We start from the raw sequence: 26,070 nt of genomic DNA on the forward strand, positions 1-26,070 counted from the left end.
AAGGGAACACCATGGCTTCTTATTAGAAATGCCGTCTGTTGTGCATGATGAATAAGACGTGTGGTTGAAGATGAAAGGAAAGACGCAGGGTCCCTTAGGATTGGCATCTAATCCTGTGCAGAAAGGAATATTAGTTTCCTCTTACAGGAGTATTTAGACAAAGACAAGAAAATGTCCCCTTTTTAAGGTGGGGGAGGAGTAAAAACTTCATCTAGCCAGTGTTCTTTACTTTCAAAATATACTGCTCAAAAAAATAAAGGGAACACTTAAACAACACAATGTACTGTATTTAATAGTAGGATGTCTTATTTTCTGTTCCCTTTATGTTTTTGAGCAGTATATGTATTTTAAAACAAAAATACTTTAAAATATTTTAAAGAATACACACCATAAAAAAGAAATTCAAGGTGGCTAAAACATTATTTATAAAAAGGAATAAGTATTGCATCTACCTTTTCTAAAACAGATCAAATAACACCCCCAATATTAATATTAAAAACATCAGCAACATATCATTGCTGGGAAAAGAACTAGAAACTAAAACCCAAAATGAGCATTCAGTCAAAATCTTTTGTGAACAGTCACTCTTTCCCAGAATGATCTGGCTTGATACATTTCATTGGACAAGGTATTCCACACAGTAGCTATTATCATAAAAAATAAAATACTCCCACCCACCCCCATTTCTCCAGGGTCTATAAAGAAGGGGAGAAAAGAAGCTCAGTGCTGCCTATGGAAAGTATTGCCCTCCTTCACTTGGCAAGTTTACCTCAGCATCTGAATTAACACTATAGTTAAATCTGGTAACCAGTGCAGATTATGCAAAAGAGACGTCATAGGGTACCATTTCACAAACTGATATTTACTATGCTATCAGAAAAATCTTATATGGATTAGAATCATGAGCGTGAAAATTGGGCCATAATTTTTCATCTATTTTCACTTTCAAAATTCCATGACTGAGTAAGATCCCCTTCCCTCTGTAACTTTATGTCTTATATCGTATACCCTTTTCTGCAACTTTCACATATCCAGCCATTCTGCTCTCAAATACCTGAAGAGCTTCTATTTCCTTAATAATATATTATTCTTCGTGTTCTTCAAATCTAAATCTAAGACCTTTTTCCTTCAAATCCCTTCTCCAACTAAATTAAGACTTGCAACTGAAATATTCTCTAAATCTCTCTCTCTCCAGGTTATACTGTACTCATTTTAGTCATATTCCTTTAGCTCTACCACAGATGAATTTTCACACATTGCTAAATGTTTTCTAGCATGCAGTTGTGTCTCTTAGTACTCTCTTACTCTTGACGAAAAACTTTGTCTCCCAAGCTTGAATAATGAAAAGAAGCTTTTGAAACTGACAACTTGGAGATCTTTATCTCTTACATCCTTCTGTAAGACAAATAACTACAACACTCAATATCTTGTTCTTACTGGTGTCAGCACAGTAGCTCCACTCAAGATCCTTGTCATAGTTTCTTGTGGTGGCACACCAGAATCTTCCCTTCTCCTCTTTAGTACAAGTGTAGAATGTCTGGTTTTTGTAGACAAAGGGAAACACACAGGATTTGCCTCCAGAATTGCCTCCATGCTCTGAAAACATGAAAAGTATGGATGTAGATGGAAAGCTAGAAAGGTGAACAAGAGATAGCTAAGAACTCTGCTTCTGTTTATACTTCCTGTAACGTTCAGTTCTATATCTTGTCTTTTCCATTCATCATTGTCAACTGAGTGACCTAAAGGCAATCAAATGATTTTAAATTTATGTGAAGAATGCTCTTTTTCTGCCTTTGAATTTTTAATCTTTAAATCTTTCCTGTAATGGTCAGGATAATGATGCAATATAATGGCTGTGTTTGTAGTACAGGTTCGTGCCTGGTCAGTATATAGAGAAAAAGCTGCTTTTAAAAACCCACATTGAGTTAGTTAAGGTCAGATCAGGAGGGTTAAAGAAAGAAACTGAAGAATTTATTCTAGTAGCTCAAGAACAAGCTTTGCCCACATATTGCATGAAGGCAAAAATTCAACATGTAACATACAATAGCAAATGTTGCCTTTGTAGTGAAAATAATGAAGCAATTGATCATTTAATCAGCTGCTGAAGCAAAATTTCACAATCTGACTATAACATCATGACCAAGTTGCCAAAATTATTCACTGAAAACTTTGCCAGAGGTTTGGATTCAATTGTAGTGAAAAGTATGGTGACTGACAGGTTGAGAAGTTTTTAGACAAATGAATGAGTTAAGATCTTATAAGACTTTAAAATCCAAACAAATAGACATTTGTTTGATAGCACAGTTATTTAAAAGAAAAAAATCTGGTTCATCGAATCTGCTATTTTGGTGATACTAGGATTGAGGAAAAACAATGGAAAACATATCAGGACTTGCAGTTTGAAACTGAACTACAGAAAAATTTGAATTTGAATTATTAAGTTCCCACCAGTTTTAGTCTGTGAATCTGTCAATTACCCTTACATAATAATAATGTGTTAAATCAGCCTGGAAGTTTCTACACTTTGGAATTTTTGTACATTACTTCTCTCCTGTAGAAAAAAACAATGTGAAATTAGGCTTCTTTGATTTGGCAATTTGCTGAATATTGTCACTGAAATCTCTGGAGTTCAAGAGGCTACTAAAAATGGCTTACCTTGCAAATTGCCCACCCCTGTTTCAGTCAGAATATTCCAGCTGCTCAAACTGTGAATTAGGACAGGATCACATTCTTTTAAAGACTAAATTATTCTATGTCTCTCCTGATCTCTATTGAGTTTAGAAATTACATAAACTGACTACTTTTTGAGGGTTGGTCTGGCACCTTTTACTACCTGAGGTGAAAGAATGTTGCTGCCTCTCCATTTATTTATAGAAGTATTACACTCAAGCAGATAATTTTTTATCTGACTGCTGCCAATTGGGCTTTCGCCCCACCCATCATATCTAAGAACAACAGACTAGTTTAGGGAACATAGGACAGACTCCCTGGCAGATACCACTGCATTTTCCAGTTATTTAGGGTGCCGATGCTCCCAGATTCCAGCATCTGTTGTAGAGGCAACTATTTCTATCTAATGACAATGTTACTGCTGTTCTCTCCAGCCACCAATCATGATGACACTTCAGCATAGCAGTGATTAGGCCAGGGGATGAGAGACTTATAACAGTGACTAAGAATAGCCCTATCTTATTTGTGATGTTAATTCTATATTTCATATCTTGCTTAGAAGCCATGATCCAGTTGTTCAAATGTAACCTATCAAACCATTGCCCAGAGAAGAAGATAACTCTACCAGAGTTCTGGATTATTCATTTCTGATAGGGCTCTGGATTATTTACCTTGAAGAATGCAATGCTTCCACTGGCCACCTATGTCATAATTAGCTGTTGTGCTGCACCAGAGCTGCTCATCAATGGCTCCATCTCTAGTACAAGATGAATATGACTTTCCATTAAAGACAAAAGGGAAGACACAGGAAGAAAAACCTGGAGGAGAAAAAATATAATTGAAATGAGGGAATCATGTATTAAAACCTCAGAATCACTAAATAATAAATAAATGGCTGGAATCCAACTAGTAAGTTTCTAAATTCTGCCAAGAACTGAGAGAAGAAAAGGTCAATTCTATCTGTTTTTCTGATTAAGTGATCAGCTAAACATGATCCTTATATGTGTATTCTGAGTTGATATTCCAAGGAATGAACTATCCACTGTTTCCCAGCAGATCCTACCATTTGTTTTTTATCTTTATTTCTTACTCATCCTAAGGGATTGATTCAGTTCCTGTTTTGAGCCCTCAGTTTGGAAATGCAAATCCTAGAAAACTAAAGTACATCTTTCACTGCATCAGTGATATTAAAAATGTCTGGAATTTCACTGGTTGAAAAATTAATACAAGAAAAGTGATCATTCATCTGATACAAGATGTGTAGTTATCAGAGAAGGGGTTTTCAGAACTGAGTACATGAATTAAATTTTAGAAGGGGTCTAGGACAATTGAACATGGCTGCTTTAACATGTCCACTTCTGCTTGGATATTCCATCATGGCTGACCCAACGTGGGAATTCTTATTCATCTGGCTCTCCACTGGCACTCCCCACCCCCCACCCCTTCTTCCCAGGGTATTTCACAAAGAGATACTTTCCCAGGGCCATTTGGCTGTGTGGGACATTTAAATGTGCATCAGGGTAGCCAATCCACATGCTGAGGGGCGGACAGCCTCAGGCACTGGGAGACAGGGGGCATTGCTTTGATGTCTTATGCAAGAACAGAAGGGAAAAAAACCGCCTTGGGGTGGTGATGGTTAGGGATAGGCATTTCCCTTCCCAGCCTTTCAGCAGGCTGCCTCTCCTCCACCCTGCATAATGACAAGGTTAATAACAAGCCGATTTGGCTTTGCCACCTGGCTGTAAATAAAGCACAGCCAATATTTACTTCCAAATATTAATGAGAAATAACAATTCTGAAACAATTGCTGCGGATTCCTGGTTTCTTCAAAAGGCAGTTCTTTAAAGGGACAATCTGAAATCACTGGTTGAAAAGAGAGGATGCTAAATAGGCTGGCTAATTTTGAGACAAGGGTTAGACCTGTTTTGAGCATTTTGGCTCAGAATTTTAAAAATAAATAAATTCAAATATTCACTTGGGATTCCAGGAAGAGAGTTTTATTGAGATTTAAAACTTTTATAAAAGTTGGTGGTCTTAGTCTCTCACGGGAGAGTAATTGTTAAAATCACATATTTATACCCTTTTCATGACACTGGTTTCCCCCCACCCCTAACACTCTCAAGCCCACCTGCTTCCCCCCCAATAAACTAATCTGAAGCACTTAATCACAATAAATAATTAAGGCCCCTTGCACCTGTTGTACCTGCATCATTTAACCATGACCTTTAGCTTAGCATAAGCTCTATCTTTATTTTTGTGTTTCCTCTGCTTGCAGTTATGTCTAGCTTCTGTTAACCTAAACCACAACAGCTTATCTTGTATGTGCCAAAGCCCTTAAAGTTAAAAGCCTAAGTTACTCCATTTTATAATTGATAAACTCACTCCTTAAATTTTGGTTAATATTTTTAAGATTAAATGTCATTAAGCAATTTCTAATCTATATATTTGTATATATATTTTACCTCTTACAGACCATAACCCTAAACATGCCCCCCCTCCAAACTGGCTCTCTCAACAGCCCTCCAGGTGATTTACATACACAGAAACACAGGCAAAGACTCTAGGTCTTCACACACCAAAAACTTCAGCAAGGGGGGAGATACAGTAGGTGAGGGAAAGTGAGCATTTTTGCATCATACTCAAGAAGTGAGAAATTTGTGTGTGAGAGAGAGAGCGAGAGCGACAGAGACAGAAAAGACAGAGAGAGGAGGGAAGCAAACGTGTGGGGAACAGACAGCATTGCAGATAGAATAAGGGGAGCATTCTCACTCTCTCTCTTTCACACACACACACACACACACACACACACACCACTTCCTGCTTTCTCTCTCTTCTCTTTCCCTCCAGCACCTGGACAAGTGGGAAAAGTTTTTAAAAAGAGGAGGGAGAAAGGGGAAGCTCCTTTGTATTCTGTGTGTGTGTGTGTGTGTGTGTGTGTGTGTGTGTGTGTGTGTGTGTGTGAGAGAGAGAGAGAGAGAGAGAGAGAGAGAGAGATCCCCTTACTCTCCTTACTGCATCTGCAATGCGCTCCATTCCCCAGTTTTGCTCCTCTCTCTCTCTCTCTCTCTCTCTCTCTCTCTCACACACACACACACACACACAGAGAGAGAGAGAGAGAGAGAGAGTAACCTTTCCCACTTTCTCCCCCTTCCAGCAGCACCTGGATGGAGTGGGAAGAGGTCTTTTAAAAAGAAAGTTCTTTCAATTTTGGGACGATCCCACCCGCCTCCTTTTACCCAACCTGTAGCAGGACCACATTCAAATTTTTCACTTCTGGACCCTGTGGCAAAAATACTCACTTTTCCTCACCTACTGCATCTCCCCCCTTGCTGAGGTTTTTGGTGTGTGAAGACCTAGAGTCTTTGCACGTGTTTCTCTGTGTGTAAATCACCTGGAGGGCTGTTGAGAGAGCCAATTTTAGGGAGGTATTTAGGATTAGGGTCTAACCATTCTCTTTTTTGCCCCCTCTCTTGTCTACCCATGATTGCAAGATTCTCCCTTTAAAGATCTACATCAGACATGTCAAGCACAAGGCCCGGGGGCCAGATCCGGCCCGCAAAGTGGTTTCATGTGGCCCCCGAAGCCATCCTGGAAACAGTGAGGGAATGGCCCCCACTGCCTTGGCCCTGGCCCAGAGACCCTCCTTCTGCTAGAGATCCCCAGATCTGTCCCACTCCTGCCCAGGCCCCCATAGGCACCCTTGATGCCAATGATGTAGAGCTGGCCATGCCTACCCAGTAGGCCATACGCACTCCAGCTGCGCCCACCCAGTAGGCTGCGCCCACCCTGGCCATACCCACCCGGCCCCCCAAGGGCAACCACAATGCTGATGTGGCCCTCAATGAAATTGAGTTTGACACCCCTGATCTACATCAATTGTTTCAGCATTGCTATTTCTCATTAATATTTGGAAGTAAATATTGAATGTGCAATATTTTGCAGCAAAGCCAGATCAGCTTGTTATTAACCTTGTCGTTATGCTGGGGGCAGAGGGGTCTACATGCTGGGAAGGGAAAGGCCCTGCCCCTGACCACCACCACCACCCCAGTCCCCTTTTTTCTTCTTCTCTCCTTGCATATACATCAAAGCAACGTCCCACACCTCTGTGAGCCTGTGGATTGGCTGCCCTGATGTATTTTTAAATGTCCAACATAGTCAAATGGCCATGGAAAAATATCTCTCCGGCACATGCCCAGGATGAAGTGGTGGAGGAAGACTGCTGGTGGCACCAGGGGTGGGAGAGGAGCGCCGAAGGAGAGCCAGCCCAATAAAATTGTCCATGATGGGTCAGCCATGGTGGAGTACCCAAGAAGAAGTGGGTGTGTTAAGGCAGCCATGTTCAATTGCCTCATTCCATTATAGAAGTTACCTGCTTATGTCCATATAAAAACCAAATTACCCCTGGAAATCTGTTATTTCAAAGCTTGCAACCTAATTAAGTTGTTCTCATCATTAGGACACTGAGTTTGTCGATCAGAAGATTGGCAGTTTGGCGGGTCGAATCCCGAGTGCCGCGTAGCAGAGTGAACACCTGTTACTCATCCCAGATGCTGCCAACCTAGCAGTTCGAAAGCATGTAAAAATGCAAGTAGAAAAATAGGGACCACTCCGGTGGGAAGGTAACAGCGTTCCGTGAGCCTTTGGCGTCTAGTCATGCCGGCCACATGACCACGAAGACGTCCTCGGACAAACGCTGGCTCTTCAGCTTTGAAACGGAGATGAGCACTGGCCCCTTGAGTTGGAAATGACTAGCACACATGTGCAGGGGAACCTTTACCTTTACCTTTACACTGTATCCTAATGCTGTAATGAAATGCTCCCTTGACATCTGGAGGCAGAACTAAATGTCATCACCCATGCTGCACATGTGGAGCTTTCTCTGCCTTAAGATAAACAGGACTCTGTTTGCCTGGAGCTAATATATGTAGTTAATAACTGTAAAAATTAATGGCATTGACCCACTAAACAGATTCATTAAACAAGCAAAAGATATTTGATGGAGATAAAATTATGTTAGAAATGTGCATTAGAAATCCCAGCTGCGTTAAATATGCTAAGCTGCATGGAAATAGATTACTTCTTAAATCTTCCCCATCTTTTAGTCAGCATGATAGAAGGCAACATCTCATAGACATAAAAAAGGCTCAGAACAAAAACTTCAAACATCTTTTAAATCCAATTTACCAAGCAAATTTCCAAAAAAATAATGCCCTTAATTTGTTTTGCTGCATATAAAAGTTAAAAGCCTTTCATAATATAGACAGAAGCTGAATCTTGATTTAAAGGAAAGGAAAGTAAGATGAAAGTATAGGAGAAAAATCTTATGGAAAAAAGAAAATGCAGAACGATTAGTATTAACAATTTGGAAAATACATTCTTCCATTCTTAATTTGATTTCAGCATTGACTCTTCTTACAGCACACAAATTAAGAGCCAACTAAAATCATCTCAGAAATGTAACATGCCTTAATCATACAATCCTTAGCTGCAGTTCTCTGAAAATGTAATTTGAAAAATATCTCCTGTCCTTAATGAAGTGGACAAGACTAGAGAGGTCCTGCCTGGAGTTCAGTGACATGCCACTACTATTAGCTGGTAAAGCTGGGGAGAAGAAAACAGTAAGAGATAACCAGGAGTGAGAGAGGAAATGTGGAGGAGAAGAAAGAAAGAGCACCCATAAGAAAGGAGGAAAGTTTTCAACAGCATATATGGGATCTAACAGCAGATTGCCCAGGCTCTTTCATCTTCTAAAACCACAGTGTCAGTGTTACCTTTCCCAGCCAAGAGGACTGGCAGAAGATTGCAGGCAAATAGAAGGCAAAGCAGGTCGGCAACCATCGCTTCTTGTCTACCCAATAAGCTGAAGTGAAAGATAAAAATGCTTCCTTCGTTATATAACTTCTGCCCCATGCTATCCTAAACAAAGTAAAACATTTCTCCCTTCTGGAGGCAGAACATTTTTCTCTTGCTTCATCCCCTGCAAGGCAGCTGTGGCTATTTGCCATTATCTCCTGGACCTTTCAGATCACCATGCACTGATGATCACATGAAATAATGACATGGATTGTGATTCCAGAATTACCCAGTAGTAATAATATGTCATTTACTCTAGCCAGCTATTCCCAAACTAAGGCTTCAAAAGATGGGGATATAGGTGATGATGGAATATTTAATCCAGCTATATCAAATATCCCCAAATTGCTGTAGACAGATTCTGATTTCAAGTTCATATTAAGATCCATTAATGGAGTGTTGGAAAAGCCACGTGAAGATATCTCAGGCTCCTGAGAGGCTCAAGATAACTGTATTGCCAGAAACTAATCAATAGATCATCCATTGAAAAAGGGAGCTGTTCAGAGAACAAAATAACAAAAGGTCACCTCAACTTCAAGTACCAAGTCAACCACATCTCCATTCAATAGGCCAAAGTGATAAATGATCTTCTGGAATTCTACTTTCTTCCTTCCACTCCGGAGGGCTAGCTATTGTTTCTGGGACTCACAGCTGGCTCTGGGGCTTAATGCTCCATGGAATAGTTGGAATCCTCAGAACTATCCTCCCTCTACTTAATGGCGGCCAACAGCACATTAGATAGTGGTGTCAAATATCTTCCCAGACCACTTTATTTCTCCATGATAGACTTTTAGAGAAAGATAGATAAGATTTAAATCTAAACAACAAATTGGACAACTAATGCAATGCTTCTGAAGCAAATATTGGTCAAGGACTCATCTTTGCTTTAATATAGGTCTTCCTTTTCTTTACTTTTGCATTGTATGAAGTAAACAATATAACACTGATTACCTTGTTTTTGTATTGCAGACAGCTGACATGCTTGATAACTGTATGTTTAGGGAACAGAGAAATGAAAATGGTTCTCCAGTGGCCAGAGCACTAACAGTGACTTTGTTCCAAGGTAGGTTGAATAATCTACATACATACATGTACATCTGTGTGCATGCATACAAACACACACTTCTACTATGTGAGTTATTGATTAAATCTTAGTTTAATCAAGTGTAAGGTTTTTTGAAGTATATCACGTTATCGATCTATCTAATAGATAAATGGCCTCCCACAAAATAGTTATCTAAAAGCAGATAAATATAAAGTATATATTATACTGTATAACATGAAATTAAATTTAGGATCTTTAAAATCAATTAACAAGTAATAACTGGATAATTTTCCACCTTACTAAATCCTGAAAGAGAAGGGTGCAAGTATTTCCCTGAAGACAGTAGTCCATGCAGAGACCCTCTCTCTGTTACCAGATAAAGTAATGGAACTTCTAGCAACAAGATTATCTTCAAAATATCTCTTCTGCTTATTTAAGTAATCTTATTTAAGTAATGTACAGAGTGAAGTAATCCTTCAGAATTCTTCTGAACCTGTTGAAAATTATTTTAAAAAGTTTCCCAACATTTTGAAAGAAAATGAAAAAATATGTAAATCCACATATATATATATATATATATATATATATATATATATATATATATATATATATATATATATATATATATATATATATATATATATATATATATATATATATGTTTAAGTATTTGTCAAGGCTTTTTGAATGGACCTTGCTAATTAACTCTTTCATTCCTGTTTTGGCCCGGCTCAGGGCTTATCCACAGGAACTAGTCAACTTATGACAGCTCATTATTTGTGCAAATTCTTTATTAGCAATTTGAATAATTTGCATATATATATATATATATATATATATATATATATATATATATATATATATATATGTTTCAAATGTTAACTATTTAGATTACCTTGCTAGGCCCCAAACATGGGACAAATCTTTATTTCCTGTTTTCAGCCTATCTTGGAGTCAGAAATGCATCCCAGTTTCCCTTTAATTCTTTGTTAGTAATTTACACAAATATATGAAGTGAAAGATAAAAATGCTTCCTTCGTTATATAACTTCTGCCCCATGCTATCCTAAACAAAGTAAAACATTCTTGCTGCAAACTAATACAATTACAAAGGTGTTTTAGGATCTATCCAGTGCAGGGGGGAGCATTTGGGATCGGGACACAGCGCTCAACATGTGAATCTCCTTTTATCCCAACTTCATTGTAGCTGACACCTTGGATAGTGACACTCCGGTGGATTCCATCATAGTAATAACGGGTAGCTGTAGCAGTGAAGGGAATCTGTCCCTTCAATTTCATGCCATTCATTACCAACTCACAGCTGTGATTGGGTGGGACTTCAATCTCAATTGTTTCAGAATATGTGACTGATTCGCTGTATGTATCACCCTTTTCCCAGTTAAAGGTTTTCTCTGATGAAATGCCCCATGATCCTCCAAAGGTCTCAGGTATCCCTGCTGTCATAATAAAGTTGATGCTCTGAGAGATAGACGTGCCAACATCCCAGAAATGTTCAGAAGTCACCATTCCTGATAAGGTGGTAATCTTCTTCACTGATCTACAGTCTTTGTTCGTGACTTTGCTGGAGGCTAATGCCATGCCTTTCTCACTGAAGGATCCCTGGTTTAGCTTATAATTGACATTGGAGATGCTCTGAGAGCGATAGCCTTTATTAATGGTCAGGACATCATAATATTTATACCAGTATTCCTTGCCATTCATACCAATGAAGAAAGCTTGATTTTTACTATCTACCTTTCCTAAACCATACTTATTTTTACCAACATATAAATTTATACCTACACAGGTGTTGATGGAATTGGGTGGGACTTGACCCCATGAATCTCCCTTCCAGCTTAGGGATTCAAAGTCATGTCCATTCACCAAAATCCAGAACTCAGAAGTAGAATATTCCTTGTTTCCATACGGGTAATAGCAGTAAGGATCACGACTGCTACTGTAGTAGCCAGCAGAACAGTCTGAAACCATGCAAGGATATTCATCCCTATTAGCGTAGCTGTTCCAGTAAGACACAGCTCCGCTGGGGACATAGCCTGAAAACGAAGCCCAGCTCATGGTTGTTCCATAGAAAACATTGGAAGGCTGTTCATCTTCTCTCTCTTTTATTGCTGCACTGCTACTATTTGCATTACCTGGGAAAAGAAAATGAAATAGAAACAAAGAAAATTAGCTGATATTTCATCAAGAAATGTTGGGGGGGATATAATTTATCTTTTCAATATAAATCCTTTAAAAAATTCCAGGCAAACACATATTTCCATACATTCTGCACACTCTAAAACTATCCCAGTTGAACAGAGGAACTTGAAATTAATCTGAATGATGGTAGATTAAAGCATGTGAGCTGTGCAAAACAATTGTTTTTTGCATTGTATAATGCTTTCAATGCTTTGTAACCCTGATGAATAACCTACATAAACTGTAACGAATCTGGTCCCATGGAATATTTTTCCCCTGGTCTGTGCTGCTGAACTGTAGCAAAAAATAAAAAATTACAATGAGATTAATGTTTTCTGAGAACAGTAGACTCCTCAGGCTATTCATACTTGTGAATACCTACTGTAGACTAGTGTAGTGGTTAAAGGTGCTGACCTAGAAATTAGGAGGCTGTGAGTTCTAGTTCTGCTGTAGGCATGGAAATCAATTGGCTAACTTTGGACTGGTCACTTTGTCTCAGCCCAACCCACCTCAAAGGATTGTTGTGGGGGAAAAGAGAAGAAGTATTATGTTATATTCATTGGCTTATTACTTATAAAGTAATAAAGGTGGAATAAAAATCTAATAAATACATAAATAATATTTGCCAGTGTCAAATCCTTCATTCTTAAAATGAAGAGTAACAATACTGTATGCTGTCTAGATTCATTTTGAATTGAGTAGTCTTACAAATCTAAAAATTAAATTAAATTAATCCTCTCCAGTAACTGTAACACGTATTTCTCTTCCCAAACAAAATCAAGTGAACAGCTCCAATTCCATTTTTGTTGCCACAAAAAACATTGGTTTTGCTTCCATTTTAAAGATTGAAACATAGGTAGGTAGAATTATTTTGCCCATGTCTGGATACCACAGTTTAGGAAAATATTTGAAAAGTTAGATTCTGCCTACAGGACAATAACCAATATGCTAAGTAGCCTGGGAAGGAAAAATCTGCAGGTAAAGAGAGAAAGCACTGCGGATGTTTAAACTGGAGAAGATAAGAAAAGTTGGAGATACAACAAGTTTTATATTATTTGAAAGTAGATTTCATTTGATATGACAAAAAATACTTTTTCAATGATGGAACAGTTGGCTTTTGAGTTGATAGACTCTCTTGCTCGAGTTTTTAACCCATCACTAGCTCAGATGTTAAAATAGAGAGTAGGAGATCTTTCCATAGTTGTGCTTATCTTCATACCTAGTTTGGGTTGTGGAAGGCTTTTCTCCATCGTTCTCCTTAGGACTTTAAAGTTAATATTCACATCATTGGCCAGTGACTCATTGATGATCAGGGAAAGGAGGAGAGCAGAGAGTAAAAGGCACATCTGAAACAAAGATCAGAAAAATACTGTATTTCATACTTTCAAAAGATGAAATTGAAATGAAACGCCACCTTATAGTATTATCCAGACATTTAGTCTTTGAATAATTCCATAAAAAAGAGGAAGATATTTTTGTATTTAATTCCAGCATGTGAGATCTTAATATAAAATATGCATTGATTTTCCCCAGGAAGTGAACAGATTCTTATAATCCCTCTGTGCTGGAAGAATCGCAATTCTGTTATAAATCATTTGAATTTGAGTTTATCTTCCCACATGAAATTTGCAAGAGTTTTCTCCTGAAAGGATCACTTCTCATTGCATCTTTTAATATTTTAAAATAAGATTTAAAAATAATACTTCAAATTCCCACAACAATGTGTATGAAATTGTGTGTGTTTCATTCACTCATAAACCATGAAGTGTTTCCAGACTGAGAAAACATCAAGGAAAAAACATGGTTAAGACTATTTTAAAACCAGATGTTAATGCATTTTGTACGACCCCCTTGCTCTGATTACCAACTTACCTTAGAATCCATTGCAGCTTGTTACAGAGTATTATTCAGAAATTTCTAATGAGTCTAAAGGTTGTCAGAAGAAGCAGAAGCCAACTGAAGATCAGAAATAACAATATATATCTTATCTAAGTGTTGACAGGTACAAATGTGAAAAGCAGAAGTTGCTAGCTAACTGAAATTGCAAGCATAGGAAATATCAAAATAACTATAGGAGCCAAGCTATGCTAACAGAAAATTAGATGGTGAAAGATAGCAAATGAACAAAAGGGCTTCCTGGAACATACCAAGGGATAGCGGTTCTAAGTGGTCCAAAGTAGGTATTGGATGATTAGATAAGGGACATTGAGTGCGACAGGGGAGGGGGGAATCTGCATCAGGGATAGGATATAAAAATGTGTCAAACATTTTTGATTATCATTTATTACATTTACTACAGTTATCTATTACTATATTAACTATTGTTAATTGAACATATGTACCCGGACAATAGCCTGTTCGCTAAAGATTGAAAATGTTTTTTTGGGACAATCCCAATGTTGATCCCAGCTCTGTCCTAATCCCAATCCTGATCCTTGTTGTTGCTGTTGTTGTGTCCAACCCATCACGACCCCATGGACAACGTTCCTCCAGGCCTTCCTGTCCGCTACCATCTTCTGGAGTCCATTTAGGCTCACGCCTACTGCTTCAGTGACTCCATCCAGCCACCTCATTCTCTGTCGTCCCATTCTTCTCTTGCCCTCAACCTTTCCCAGCATTAGACTCTTCTCCAGTGCATTCTTCCTTCTCATTAGGTGGCCAAAGTATTTGAGTTTCAACTTCAGGATCTGACCTTCTAAAGAGCAGTCACGGTTTATCTCCTCTCAGACTGACCGGTTTGATCATCTTGCAGTCAAAGGGACTCGCAGAAGTCTTCTCCAGCACCATAGTTCAAACGCTTCAATTCTTTGGTGCTAATTGGTCCAATTTTCGCAGCAATACATTGCAACTGGGAAGACCATAGCCTTGACTATACACACTTTTGTTGGCAGGATGATGTCTCTCCTTTTAAGTGTGCTGTCTAGATTTGCCATGGCTTTCCTCCCCAGGAGTAAGCATCTTTTAATTTCTTGGCTGCAGTACCCTTCTGCGGTGATCTTGGAGCCCAGGAAAATAAAATCTGTCACTACCTCCATTTCTTCCCCATCTATTTGCCAGGAATTGAGAGGGCCGGATGCCATGATCTTGGTTTTCTTAATGTTTCGTTTCAACCCAACTTTTGCACTCTCCTTCTTTACTCACAACAAGAGGCTCTTTAGTTCTTCTTCACTTTCTGCCATTAGAGTGGTATCATCTGCATATCTTAGGTTGTTGATATTTCTCCAGGCAATCTTAATTCCAACTTTTGATTCATCTAGCCCTGCCTTTCTCATGATGTGCTCTGCATATAAGTTAAACAGGCAGGGTGTCAGTATACAGCCTTGCTGGACTCCTTTCCCAATTTTGAACCAATCAGTGGTTCCGTGTCCAGTTCTCACTGTTGCTTCTTGACCCGTATATAGGTTTCTCATGAGACAAATATGATGGTCTGGTACTCCCATCTGTTTAAGAACTTGCCACAGTTTGTTGTGATCCACACAATCAAAGGCTTTAGCATAGTCAATGAAGCAGAAGTAGATGTTTTTCTGGAACTCCCTAGCTTTCTCCATGATCCAGCGTATGGTGGCAATTTGATCTCTAGTTCCTCTGCCTCTTGGAAATCCTGCCTGTACTTCTGGTAGTTCTCAATCCACATACTGCTGGAGTCTAACCTGTAGAATTTTAAACATAACTCTACTAGTATGTGAAATGAGTGCAATGGTGCAATAGTTTGCACATTCTTTGGCACTGCCTTTCTTTGGAATTGGAATGTAAACCTATCTTTTCCAATCCTGTGGCCACTGCTGAATTTAATAATAAAAATATATATAGAATAAAATAAAATAAAATAAAAAATAATAGAAGCAAGCTAATAGCTGCTGTGCAGTTATTTATATGGTTGGCCTCTAGGCGGCGACCAATAGATTTAAAGCAGCAGCTTCCCACCCCAAACCTGATTAACAGCCTGGAGACAGCAAGTCTAGCTCAGCCCAGCAACCGTTACATAAGATACAAAAGTAGGTCAGCCATTAAGCAGTCAGACATAAAGCAAGTGAATACAACATACAAGGCCAATACATTACACCCCTTCCCCCTAGATAGCACAAACTCACATTTGTTTACATAATCTTGCAAATACTTAGGCGGCCTTTGTGCTCGCTCAGAACATCTAGGGGTCACAGGGATCTCCTGGTCTACCTGCTTGCCTGCCAGGCTGGGTAGGCAAGGGCTCAGAGGTTCCGTGGAGTCAGAGTGACTTGAGTCCCTTTGGCTGGCCTGTCCTGGTCAGCCCAAACCAAAGTCCAGTTGTGCAGCAAAATCTGCAGGACTGCTTCTCAGTGCCAGTTATATGTCCAGCTCCCTGGATACAATCTGTGTGTCAGAAGGGAACTCATCTACGGCCATTTCCCCGTGTGCAAGAGTTTCCTCAGAGCATGCAATCTGCTCTGTTGGACCACTGACTATTCCTGGATGGCCTTCATGCAGAGGCTGAAGAACCCTGGGCCTGAGTGAGCTGGGGACTATACTGTCCCAAAGGATGTACCCTTTATGAGCTGACAGCTCATTTTGTTGTATAAAAAAACTTCGGAACTCTGGTCCCAGGTTATTGTCCAGCCATCCTGTGTGAACCCACATCAATACACGGCTAAGGGTTTTGTCAGCTGCTGTGTCTGCAGCTACATCTCCTGCATGGAGAGGGAACTCTGCCAAATCCTGTATGGCTAAAATGTGTGCAGCCGGAGCCGGATCTGGCTTCTCGTGTGACAAGGGCAATCTGCTAAAGCCATATGCTTAGCCCATTTCTTTGCCCAGTTTGTGAATCAGCCTGTAGCTGTAGGCCAAAAGGAATATAGACCACTTCAACATTCGCATGGACAGAACTTGAGGTGTCTGTTTGTTCATTGTGAACAATCCTAGCAAAGGCTTGTGGTCAGTGAAGACCATGAAATAGTGTCCATACAAATAGTCATGGAACTTTTTAACCCTGTCCACAATGGCCTCTTTGTCTATTTGCGCATAATTGCACTCAGCAGAAGACAGGGTCCTTGAATAATAAGTGATGGGAGACTGTTTCCGATCAGCTGATAAATGGCTCAACACAGCCCCAACCCCATAAGGGGATGCATCACACGTGATGCAAGCTGGCAACTTTTCATTAAAATGCATGAGCACCGAGTTTGAGGACAGCAGTGATTTGACTGCCTGGAAACTTCTTTCGTGGACGTTGGTCCACTTCCACTGAGTGTTTTTGTCTAAGAGCTGGTGTAATGGCTGTGCCACTGCCATTACACTGCCTTCTAAATTTTTAACAGGCGGGAATGCCTGTTAAAAATTTAGAAGGCCCAAGAAGGCTTGAAGCTCCCCTTTGGAACTAGGACTTGGTGCCAACTAAATCGCTTTCAGCTTTGATTCCGCAGGATGGATGCCATTGGCATTGATGCGGAATCCCAGGAACTCGGTAGACTGGACCCCAATCTTACATTTCTCCTTCTTTAATTTGAATTCCACTGAAGGATGGCTCTAAGCCGTTCAGCCAGGACCTCTGTGGACTCCCTGGTGATGAGCACATCATCAAAGTAGGGGCAGACCCCCGGAATACCCTTGAGCATATGCTCCATTACTCCCTGAAAAATCCCTGGGGCTACACTCACCCCAATGCTTGACCATGAATTGAATTTGAATTTGAATTTTATTGAATTTATATACCACCCTTTCCCGTAGGGCAGTTTACAGGGTACTTAAAACAACCATACAAAAATTAAAAACAATTTTAAAAGATTAAATTAAATCCCTGAAGAAATATAAAAACCCCAGTTAAAACTCTCAGCCTGGGCCGGAAAGCTCGAAGAGCCAGGTCTTCAGGTCCCAGCAAAATGAACGAAGGTCGGGGGCAGTCCTAAGCTCCATGGGCAGCTGGTTCCAGAGGTCAGGTGCACCCACAGAGAAGGCCCTCCCCCTGGGTGTTATCCGCCAGCAATCTTTTACCGGCGGCACCCTGAGAAGGCCCTCCCTGTGGGAGCACACTGGATGAAGGGAACTTGATGCTGGCAGCAGGTGTTCCCTCAGATATCCCGGACCCAAGCCATTTAGGGCTTTATAGGTCATCACCAGCACCTTGAACCTCACCCGGAGGACAACCAGAGGCCAATGCAGCTTGCGGAGCAGAGGTGTTACATGGGAGTATCGGGGAACCCCCATCACAACTCGTGCACAATTCTGCACCAGCTGAAGCCTCAGAGTGGTCCTCAAGGGCAGCCCCATGTAGAAAGCGTTGCAGTAGTCTAAACGGGAGGTCGTGAGCACATGAGTGACTGTGCGTAGGGCATCTCAGTCCCGGTAGGGTCGCAACTGGTGCACCAGGCGAACCTGGCAAAAGCCCCCCTGTTCACGGCTCCTATGTGATCTTTAAAACTGAGCTGTGAATCCAGGAGGATGCCCAAGTTGCGAGCCCTATCAACGGGGGGTAACACCTCACCCCCCCATCGTTAAAGATGGAATAGTCTGGTTAACCCAAGTTGCCGGTATGCACAGCCACTCAGTCTTGGCAGGATTGAGACGAAGCCTGTTTCTCCCCATCCAGACCTGGACCGCCTCCAGGCAACGGGACATCACGGTGAGGGCATCACTGGGTTGGTTTGGGGTGGAGAAAAAAAGTTGGGTATCATCAGCATACTGATGATACCCCACCCTGAAACCATGAATGATCTCACCCAGCAGCTTCATATAGATGTTGAACAAGAGGGGCGAGAGAACCGACCCCTGAGGAACTCCACAAATGAGAGGCCTCGGGGCAGATCTCTGCCCTCCTGTCAACACCGACTGTGAGCAGCCCAGGAGATAGGAGGAGAACCACCGTAAAACGGTGCCTCCCACTCCCAACCCACTGAGACACCGCAGTAGGATACCATGGTCGATGGTATCAAAAGCCGCTGAGAGATCTAATAGGACTAGGACAGAGGAACAACCCCTGTCCCGAGCCCACCAGAGTTCATTCACCAGCGCGACCAATGCCGTCTCTGTGCTGTGCCCGGGCCTGAAACTCGATTGGTACGGGTCCAGATAATCAGTGTAACTATGGTTTGGACGGCTGCCGTGGCCTCATCCACTGGCAGCTCTTGATAGGCCTGTGCTAAATATAATTTAGCAAACATGCAACCTCCCTGCAAAGGCGCCAGAATATGGCTGACAACTGGCACTGAGTATGTGTGGTGTTGAAGTGCCCGGTTAATGGTGCACTTATAGTTAGCACAAATGCATACCTCTCCATTGGCCTTGAGTGGTGTTACAATGAGGTTTTCCCACACCTCACTGTCTATGGGCTGTAATACCTCCTGACTGACCAGCTTGTCCAGCTTGCATCAATTTTGTGCTTTAATGCAAAAGACACTCGACAGGGCTTAACCTGGATTGGTACTACCATAGGATCAAGTCTAAAAGCTAAAAGAGGGCCCTTGTACTCTCCCAAACTTGGATTGAAACATCCACGAACTCCTTGCAGACTGAAGACAAGTCTGCTGCCTGTGTCCGGTGAATGCCGGTTACTTGGATGCCCAATGCATCGAATCAATCGAATCCTACGAGGCTTGTCCATAGGCCTTTCACCACAATAACATCTAATGGGCCTGAAAACTCTTTGAATTTAACCGCAAGTGTGGCTTCACCCTTGACCGCCACTCGGGAGTTCTGGAAGTCTGTAATATGTTGGATGGTCGAAGCTTGACCCATCTGTTGCTGTGGCTGCAAATGTGTTGGAAAGTTCCAATGGAAATGATGGACACATCTAAGCCAGTGTCCAGTTCCATTTTACATGGAACTCCCTGAAGCTCGACTTGCAGTCAAAGCTTCTGCTTAAGAGGTCGGTGGGCACAAGTGCAGAACACACTCCTATGACTAGAGCAGAAGCCTACTTGGTGTTTCCCCGGGGCCCCAGTACCTCTCCTGAATGAGTCATCTGGCTGGTGGTCTCTCTGGCGACCTCAACAGATGGCAGTGATGTGGCCTGGTTTTCCACATGCCCGGCACATGGCTGTCCAGAAATGACATTTCATTCGTTGATGGCTACCTCTGCAGCTCATGCATCTAGGGAACGGGACTGCATTGTCAGAGGGCCTCGTTCCCTTCTCTTGGTGCCTCTGTATCTTGTTGACTTCGTGGTCTGAGTCTGTGTCTTCCAACCACTCAGTGTCCTTGTGGTGGATGGCTTCTGTGCTTGGTGTGCTTTTGGGGGGTGTAATGTTTTAATGGCCCCTCCAGCGGCTTCATCTGCCATGACCTCCTTCAAGGCCTCTTGTAGCGAGAAAGTTTCTTTAGCAAAAAGTTTTTGTTGGAGCTCTCTGTTCCTAAATCCAGTCTCTTAGTCTCTCTTCTAAGTCAGTGAAATTGCATAGTCATGATGTCTACTGAAGTGCTGCAATGAATTCTGTTGCCAACTCGCTGGGTGTTGTTCACATTGCTCAAAGGCATGCCTCCACGCTATCATGGATAGCTTCAGTTCAAACTGGTGGTGGAGTCTTTTCTTCAAGTCCATGTAAGTAATGGACTCCAGCAACGCTGGGGATCCAAGTTCTCTGTGATATCGAAGGTGGCTGGGCTGTACACGCAGAGGAGGCTCGCAGCCTTCAGCTCATCTTTGCTGACTTGATTGGCATGAAGGTAGTCTTCTACGCGGGAATTGTAGGACACCCATCTCTCCAGGTGTGTCATATCAAATTCTTTGAGCTTTCCGACCTTGGCCATGGTGAATAGTCATTGTGGTTTGTGTCTCGCATTGCTTTGTGCTGCTGGCTTCTGCATAGGCCCTAGGATGGATCCTTAGGGTGGGGTGGTCTCCAGCATGGCTTGCTAGGCAGACCAAGGGAGGAAACTCTGTACTGGCCTCACCCCCTAGTGACTTCAGGCTCTTACGATGAAACAGCACATCCCACCTTTGTCACCAGTGTTAAGTACTTGGTTCTTGCAGGCATTGAGCAAGATGAGATGTTCAAACAGCAACAATTTTATTCAAAGTGAGAATATAACAGAAGCAAGATAATAGCTGCTGTACAGATATTTATATGGTTGGCCTGTAGACAGCGACCAATAGATTTAAAGCAGCAGTTTCCCACCCCAAACCTACTTAACCAACTGGAGACAGCAAGCCTTGCTCAGCCCAGCAACCATTACATAAGATACAAAAGTAGGTCAGCCATTAAGCAAACAGTCAGACATAAAGCAAGTGAATACAACATACAAGGCTAATACTTTACAGTTAGAAAAATTCTGGTTCTCCAGCTTCTTAATTCTGTCTTAAGATGGGATGTGCTGTAGCTAAAGATTCTAAACAAGATGCTGATCTATATCTCATAATTGTAATTGCTCTTTCCATAACATTTCTAAGTCTTCAATATTGTTACATACACTCCGTCTATCTCACGAATGATATATTTCAAGGCAAGATTTCATAGGGCCCATTTTCTTGTAAAAAGGCACCCAGATATCTTGGTATATCTCGAATCTTTGTTTAGTCATAAGATGAGTGTTCACAGAATGAAGATCCAAATGGATCCTTGTTCCCCATTTAGTTTTCAGGGAATTTTCACCTTGGTCAGGGATGGCTGTCAGAATATAGTTATTATAATTGATTGCCCTTTGCTGCCCGTAAGATGCTGGGCACACCCACACTCATAGTTCATAGCTTAGAGATATTATATGAAAAGGGATCTTGTGATATTATATTAACCCATGTTCTACAATGAGCCATTTTAGTGTATTGGTTAAAGCATCAGGCAAGAAATAAGACAACCATGAGTTCTAGTCCTGCCTTAGACACAAAGCTAGCTGAGTACTTTAGTCCAGTCTTCCACTTTCAGCCCTAGGAAGGAAGCATTGGCAAACTATTTCTGAAATCTTGGCAAAAAAAAAAAAACAACCCTGCAAGTTCTAGTCCAGGCAGTCTCCAGGAGTCAAAAATTGACTCAAAGGCACACAAAAATAAAATCTAACATATTAGTTGTTTGCATTTGTCTATACATATTTACACTCACACATCATGTATGTTGTTTGGTTCGAATTGACGAGGACTCAGAGTGGTTAACACTGAACGAGTTTATTGAATACACAAAGTCAACTGTCAACTGTCAAATGTTGCAACCCTTTTATAGAGAAAGCGTTTGAACTGTAACCAATACAAGCAGTCTGTTTTCCCGCTCCTTGGTTGTGGCGTCCAATGATTGCACCTTATTTTCCCGCTTTAAACCTTGCAAAGCTGCACTGTGTTTGCAATCTCTTCCATGGCTTATTGCTAACTATTTACATACACAACACCCCTTACCCCCCCAGTTGGTGTCATTTCTTTACAAAATCCATTAGGTATTTTGGCGGCCTATGTATTCTGGACGGGTATCTGTTACTTTGGCTATTAGGGACCCTTCTTCCTGGTTGACTGCTTGGCTGCTGGTTACTATGCTGGTTACTACTAGACCTGGGCTCTGGGTTACTGGCTTCAGATGTACTGCCTTGTGTATTAGGTTGTGTTTGGGATTCAGTGGTCACTGGCCTACTTCGCAGGGGTATTTCCCAATCAATTGGACTGAATTGTTGTTGTTGGGCATCAGGGAATGTGTCATCTTGCCCAACCTCTACACCGCTTTCTGGCCTAATGTTGTCTGTACTGTTTCCCCTTACTGAGCTTTGGTCCCCCTCAGCAGGCACACACCCACTAGATCTTTTCCTCAGCTGGTCTATGTGTCTTTTACAGATCCTATTCCCTTCCCCCTCAATGATGTATGATAGGGGACCTAAGATTTCAGTTACCACCCCTGGAATCCATTTGTCCCCTTGGGCGTAGTTCCTGGCCCAAATCAAGTCCCCCACTTCAAATGTTCTGTTAGGAATGTCTAATTCAATGTTTGGTTGGAGTCTGTCAGGGTGTAGTCTGTCCAACTTGGTCAAAATTTTCCTGCCCCACCTCATTTCAGCTGGACTTTTCCCTGTAGCCGAACAAGGGGTTGTGTGCTGAGCCAACAAGAACTCAGCTAGTCTCTGATGCCAGTCACCTCGAATGATTCTTTTAAGCGCGTCCTTCGTGGTCCTCACATTCCTTTCAGCCAATCCGTTGGTGGAGGGGTGGAAGGGTGCAGAAGTCTTATGCTTAATCGAGTTGGCCTTGAGGAAATCCTGAAATTCAATAGATGTGAATTGTGGCCCGTTATCAGACACTATTAAATCCGGCAACCCATGAGTGGCAAAGAGGCCCCTTAATGCCTGTATTGTTCTGCCTGCCGTTACTGAAGTGACCGGTACTACTTCTAGCCATCTAGAGTAGCTGTCGACCACTACAAGGAACGTTAACCCCTGGAAAGGTCCAGCGAAGTCAATATGAATCCTGGACCAAGGATTCCTAGCTAGCTCCCATTTATGTGTGCGGATGTGTTGTTGTTCAGGCCTGGAACGTTGGCACAGATGGCAATTGGCAACGCATTCCTCAATGTCGTGGTCCAATCCTGGCCACCACAAGTGACTCCTAGCCAGGGCCTTCATCCTTACTATTCCGGGGTGTCCCTCATGCAATTCAAATAGAATAGCTGATTTGTGGATTTCTGGAATTACTACACGAGTTCCCCAGAGTAAGCAACCCATATGAACTGATAGTTCATCTTTCCTTCTGAAAAATGGACTGTATTTTACGTCCGGGTTGGCGTTGGGCCAACCGCTCATGACCCAGGCCATTACTCTCCTTAAGATGAGGTCCTTATTGGTTGCCTCAGCTATGTCTTTAGCAGTTAGGGGCAGATCAGGAATATCTTGTAGGGACATTACTTGTCCCACTGGGGCAGGGTCCTCCTCTGTTGTGCTAAGGGGCAATCTGCTAAGAGCGTCTGCGTGACCCATGTCCTTACCTGGTCGGTATTGGAGGGAAAATGAATATGCTGAGAGGAAAATGGACCATCTCAGCATCCTGGGAGACATAATTTGGGGAGTCTGTTTATCTGTGGTAAACAGTCCCAGCAGGGGTTTGTGGTCTGTCAGTATTGTAAAGTTCCTGCCATACAGGTAGTCGTGGAACTTTTTAACTCCTGCCACTATGGCTAAAGCTTCCCGGTCTATTTGAGCATAGTTCCGCTCTGCCTTGGTTAGTGTGCGGGAGTAGTAAGCAATGGGTCTTTGCATTCCCTGGGTGTCTAAATGGCTGATTACTGCCCCAACGCCATAAGGCGAAGCATCGCACGCCAGGTAGATTGGTCTGTTTTCTATAAAGTGGGTTACAGTTGAGCTACTGGAAAGGATGTCTTTTAAGGTCTGGAAACTCGCTTTGTGCTTGTCTTGCCAATGCCAAGGGGTCTTCTTATCTAAAAGCCTGTGCAGTGGTTCTGCAATGGCAGCCTTATGTGGCACAAAAGTGTGATAAAAATTTACCAAGCCTAGGAAGGCCTGTAGCTCAGCCTTGTTCCTTGGTTCAGGAGCCCCTTTTATTGCTTTAATTTTTTCAGGGGTAGGGTGGACTCCGCTTTTGTCAATCCTGAACCCCAAAAAATCAGTGGATTTAACCCCTATGCTACATTTTTCCTTTTTTAATTTTAATCCAGCCTTTCTAAATCTACCCAGTACCTGTTCCAGCCGCTCTACTAACATTCCTTCATCTTTTCCAGCTATTAGGACATCATCAAAGTAAGGGCATACTCCAGGTATGCCCTTTAAGGTCCTCTCCATCACTTCTTGGAAGATGCCTGGAGCTGCTGCAATTCCAAATTGCAGTCTGTGGACTCGGAACGCCCCCTTGTGGGTGACAATTGTCTGTGCCTCTGCAGCCTCTTTGGAAACAGTCAACTGTAAGTACGCATGCGCCAAGTCGAGCTTGGCGAAGATGGCGGCGTCCTGGATCGTGGCGAGGACCTGCTTCACCGTTGGGACCGGGTAAGCATGCTTTTTCATTCCAATGTTGAGGGTCGCCTTGTAGTCGGCGCAGATTCTCACATCCCCATTGGGTTTGAGGGGTGTGACAATCGGCGTCTCCCACAAACCGCCCTCAACAGGTTCTAAAACTCCGAGGCCTACAAGCCGGTCGAGCTCGGCCTCGATTTTTTCTTTTAAGGCAAAAGGTACCCTCCGGGCCTTTAGCCTGATTGGATTTACTGAGGGGTCTAGGTTAAAATTAATGGGGGGCCCTTTGTACTTGCCTAGAGATCCATCGAATACGTCTGCAAATTCTTTGCAGACGGATTCGAGGGTCTTATTTCTAATCACTGAATTTATTCCCCCTATCCAAATTCCCAGGGCAGGAAACCAATTAAGCCCTATTAAGCTGGTCCTATTCCCCTCCGTAACTATCAAATCTAAGACCCCCTTAAACCCCTTAAAGTTTACTCTAAGGCTGGTCTTTCCTTTTACGATTATTGGACTTTTTTGGAAGTCCATTAATTGAATATTTGTTGGACTAAGTGGAATTCTTTTTCCGCTTAGTTGTTCAATTTTCTCAAGGGTTTCAGTGGAAATTATCGACACTGAAGCCCCTGAGTCGATTTCCATTCTGCAAGGGACCCCTTGCAGAAGGACTGTGATTTTTAATTTTCCGTCCGGAAAATTGTGCCCCCTTCCCCGCCGTCTCCGATTGACTCGGGCCACCTCCCTTAGGTTTGGAAATTTCACCCGGGTTCTAGGGGTCTCCTTGCCACTAGCATTGGGGGTTACCTTACCCTCTGGCCACACATCGACTTCGTTCAGACGGGAGTCCCGAACGCGGTTTCTGCAGATGGCCTGGATGTGGCCGGTCTTGCCGCAAGCCCTGCACTTGGCGGTGCGGAATCGGCAGGAAGCGCGGGGATGGTTGCCGCCGCAGCTGCCACATCGGTTCTGGGTGTCGTTGTCGCGCGGTCTGGTTGCGGTGTCCCGCCACGGTCGTTGTGCCCCGGTCGGTGGTCTTTGCGGTGTTGCGGGTTGTTGCCGGCGGCCAGGTTCAGGCCCCTCGCTTCTGAGTTGTCTTGGTGCCATCTTTCCGAATCGCCTGGAGACTTCGGCGATCTCTTCCTCCCACTGCTGATCCACCTCCCCGCAGTCCACATAGCCCTCTTGGTTAATTTCGGGTGCTGCCGCCATGCTACTGCGGGGGGGGTCGCGATACCCGGTTGACTCATACGTTAGGAGTTCGTCGAGCACTTCCTGTAAATCGCCGGTAGGTTTGGCGATTATTCTATTTTGTAATTGTTCATCACGTAAGCCCAGCACGACTCTGTCCCGAATTCTAATTTCTAAATTATCGTATTTGCAACGTACTGCGGCTTCCCTGACGGCAGCGACGAATTTCTGTATGGACTCCCCCGGTCTCTGATTTCTCTTCTCGAAGATGCGCCG

At 42.4% G+C, this 26,070-nt stretch overlaps 1 protein-coding gene and 1 long non-coding RNA gene across 2 annotated transcripts in view; both read right to left on the minus strand.

Annotated features, from left to right (window-relative positions):
- Positions 1 to 3: 3 nt before the first annotated feature.
- On the minus strand, positions 4 to 3,460 carry LOC310650368. Its single transcript, XR_014494353.1, has 3 exons — positions 3,342 to 3,460; positions 1,438 to 1,596; positions 4 to 113 (listed from the first exon to the last, which is right to left on the minus strand). It is a non-coding gene; the product is annotated as an uncharacterized lncRNA (long non-coding RNA).
- A 6,981-nt stretch (positions 3,461 to 10,441) lies between these two features.
- LOC310650330 (natterin-3-like) overlaps positions 10,442 to 26,070 on the minus strand; it is a 42,322-nt gene continuing 26,693 nt past the window's right edge. Inside the window, exons 7-8 of the mRNA XM_083379232.1 lie at positions 12,986 to 13,112; positions 10,442 to 11,720 (exon numbers count right to left, since the gene is read on the minus strand). Coding sequence (XP_083235358.1) covers positions 10,693 to 11,720; positions 12,986 to 13,112 — 1,155 coding nt within the window. The 3' untranslated portion in view covers positions 10,442 to 10,692. The remainder of the gene's footprint in view (positions 11,721 to 12,985; positions 13,113 to 26,070) is intronic.

The sequence above is a fragment of the Vipera ursinii genome (genome assembly GCF_947247035.1).
Source record: "Vipera ursinii genome assembly, chromosome: Z".
Classification (NCBI taxonomy): domain Eukaryota; kingdom Metazoa; phylum Chordata; class Lepidosauria; order Squamata; family Viperidae; genus Vipera; species Vipera ursinii.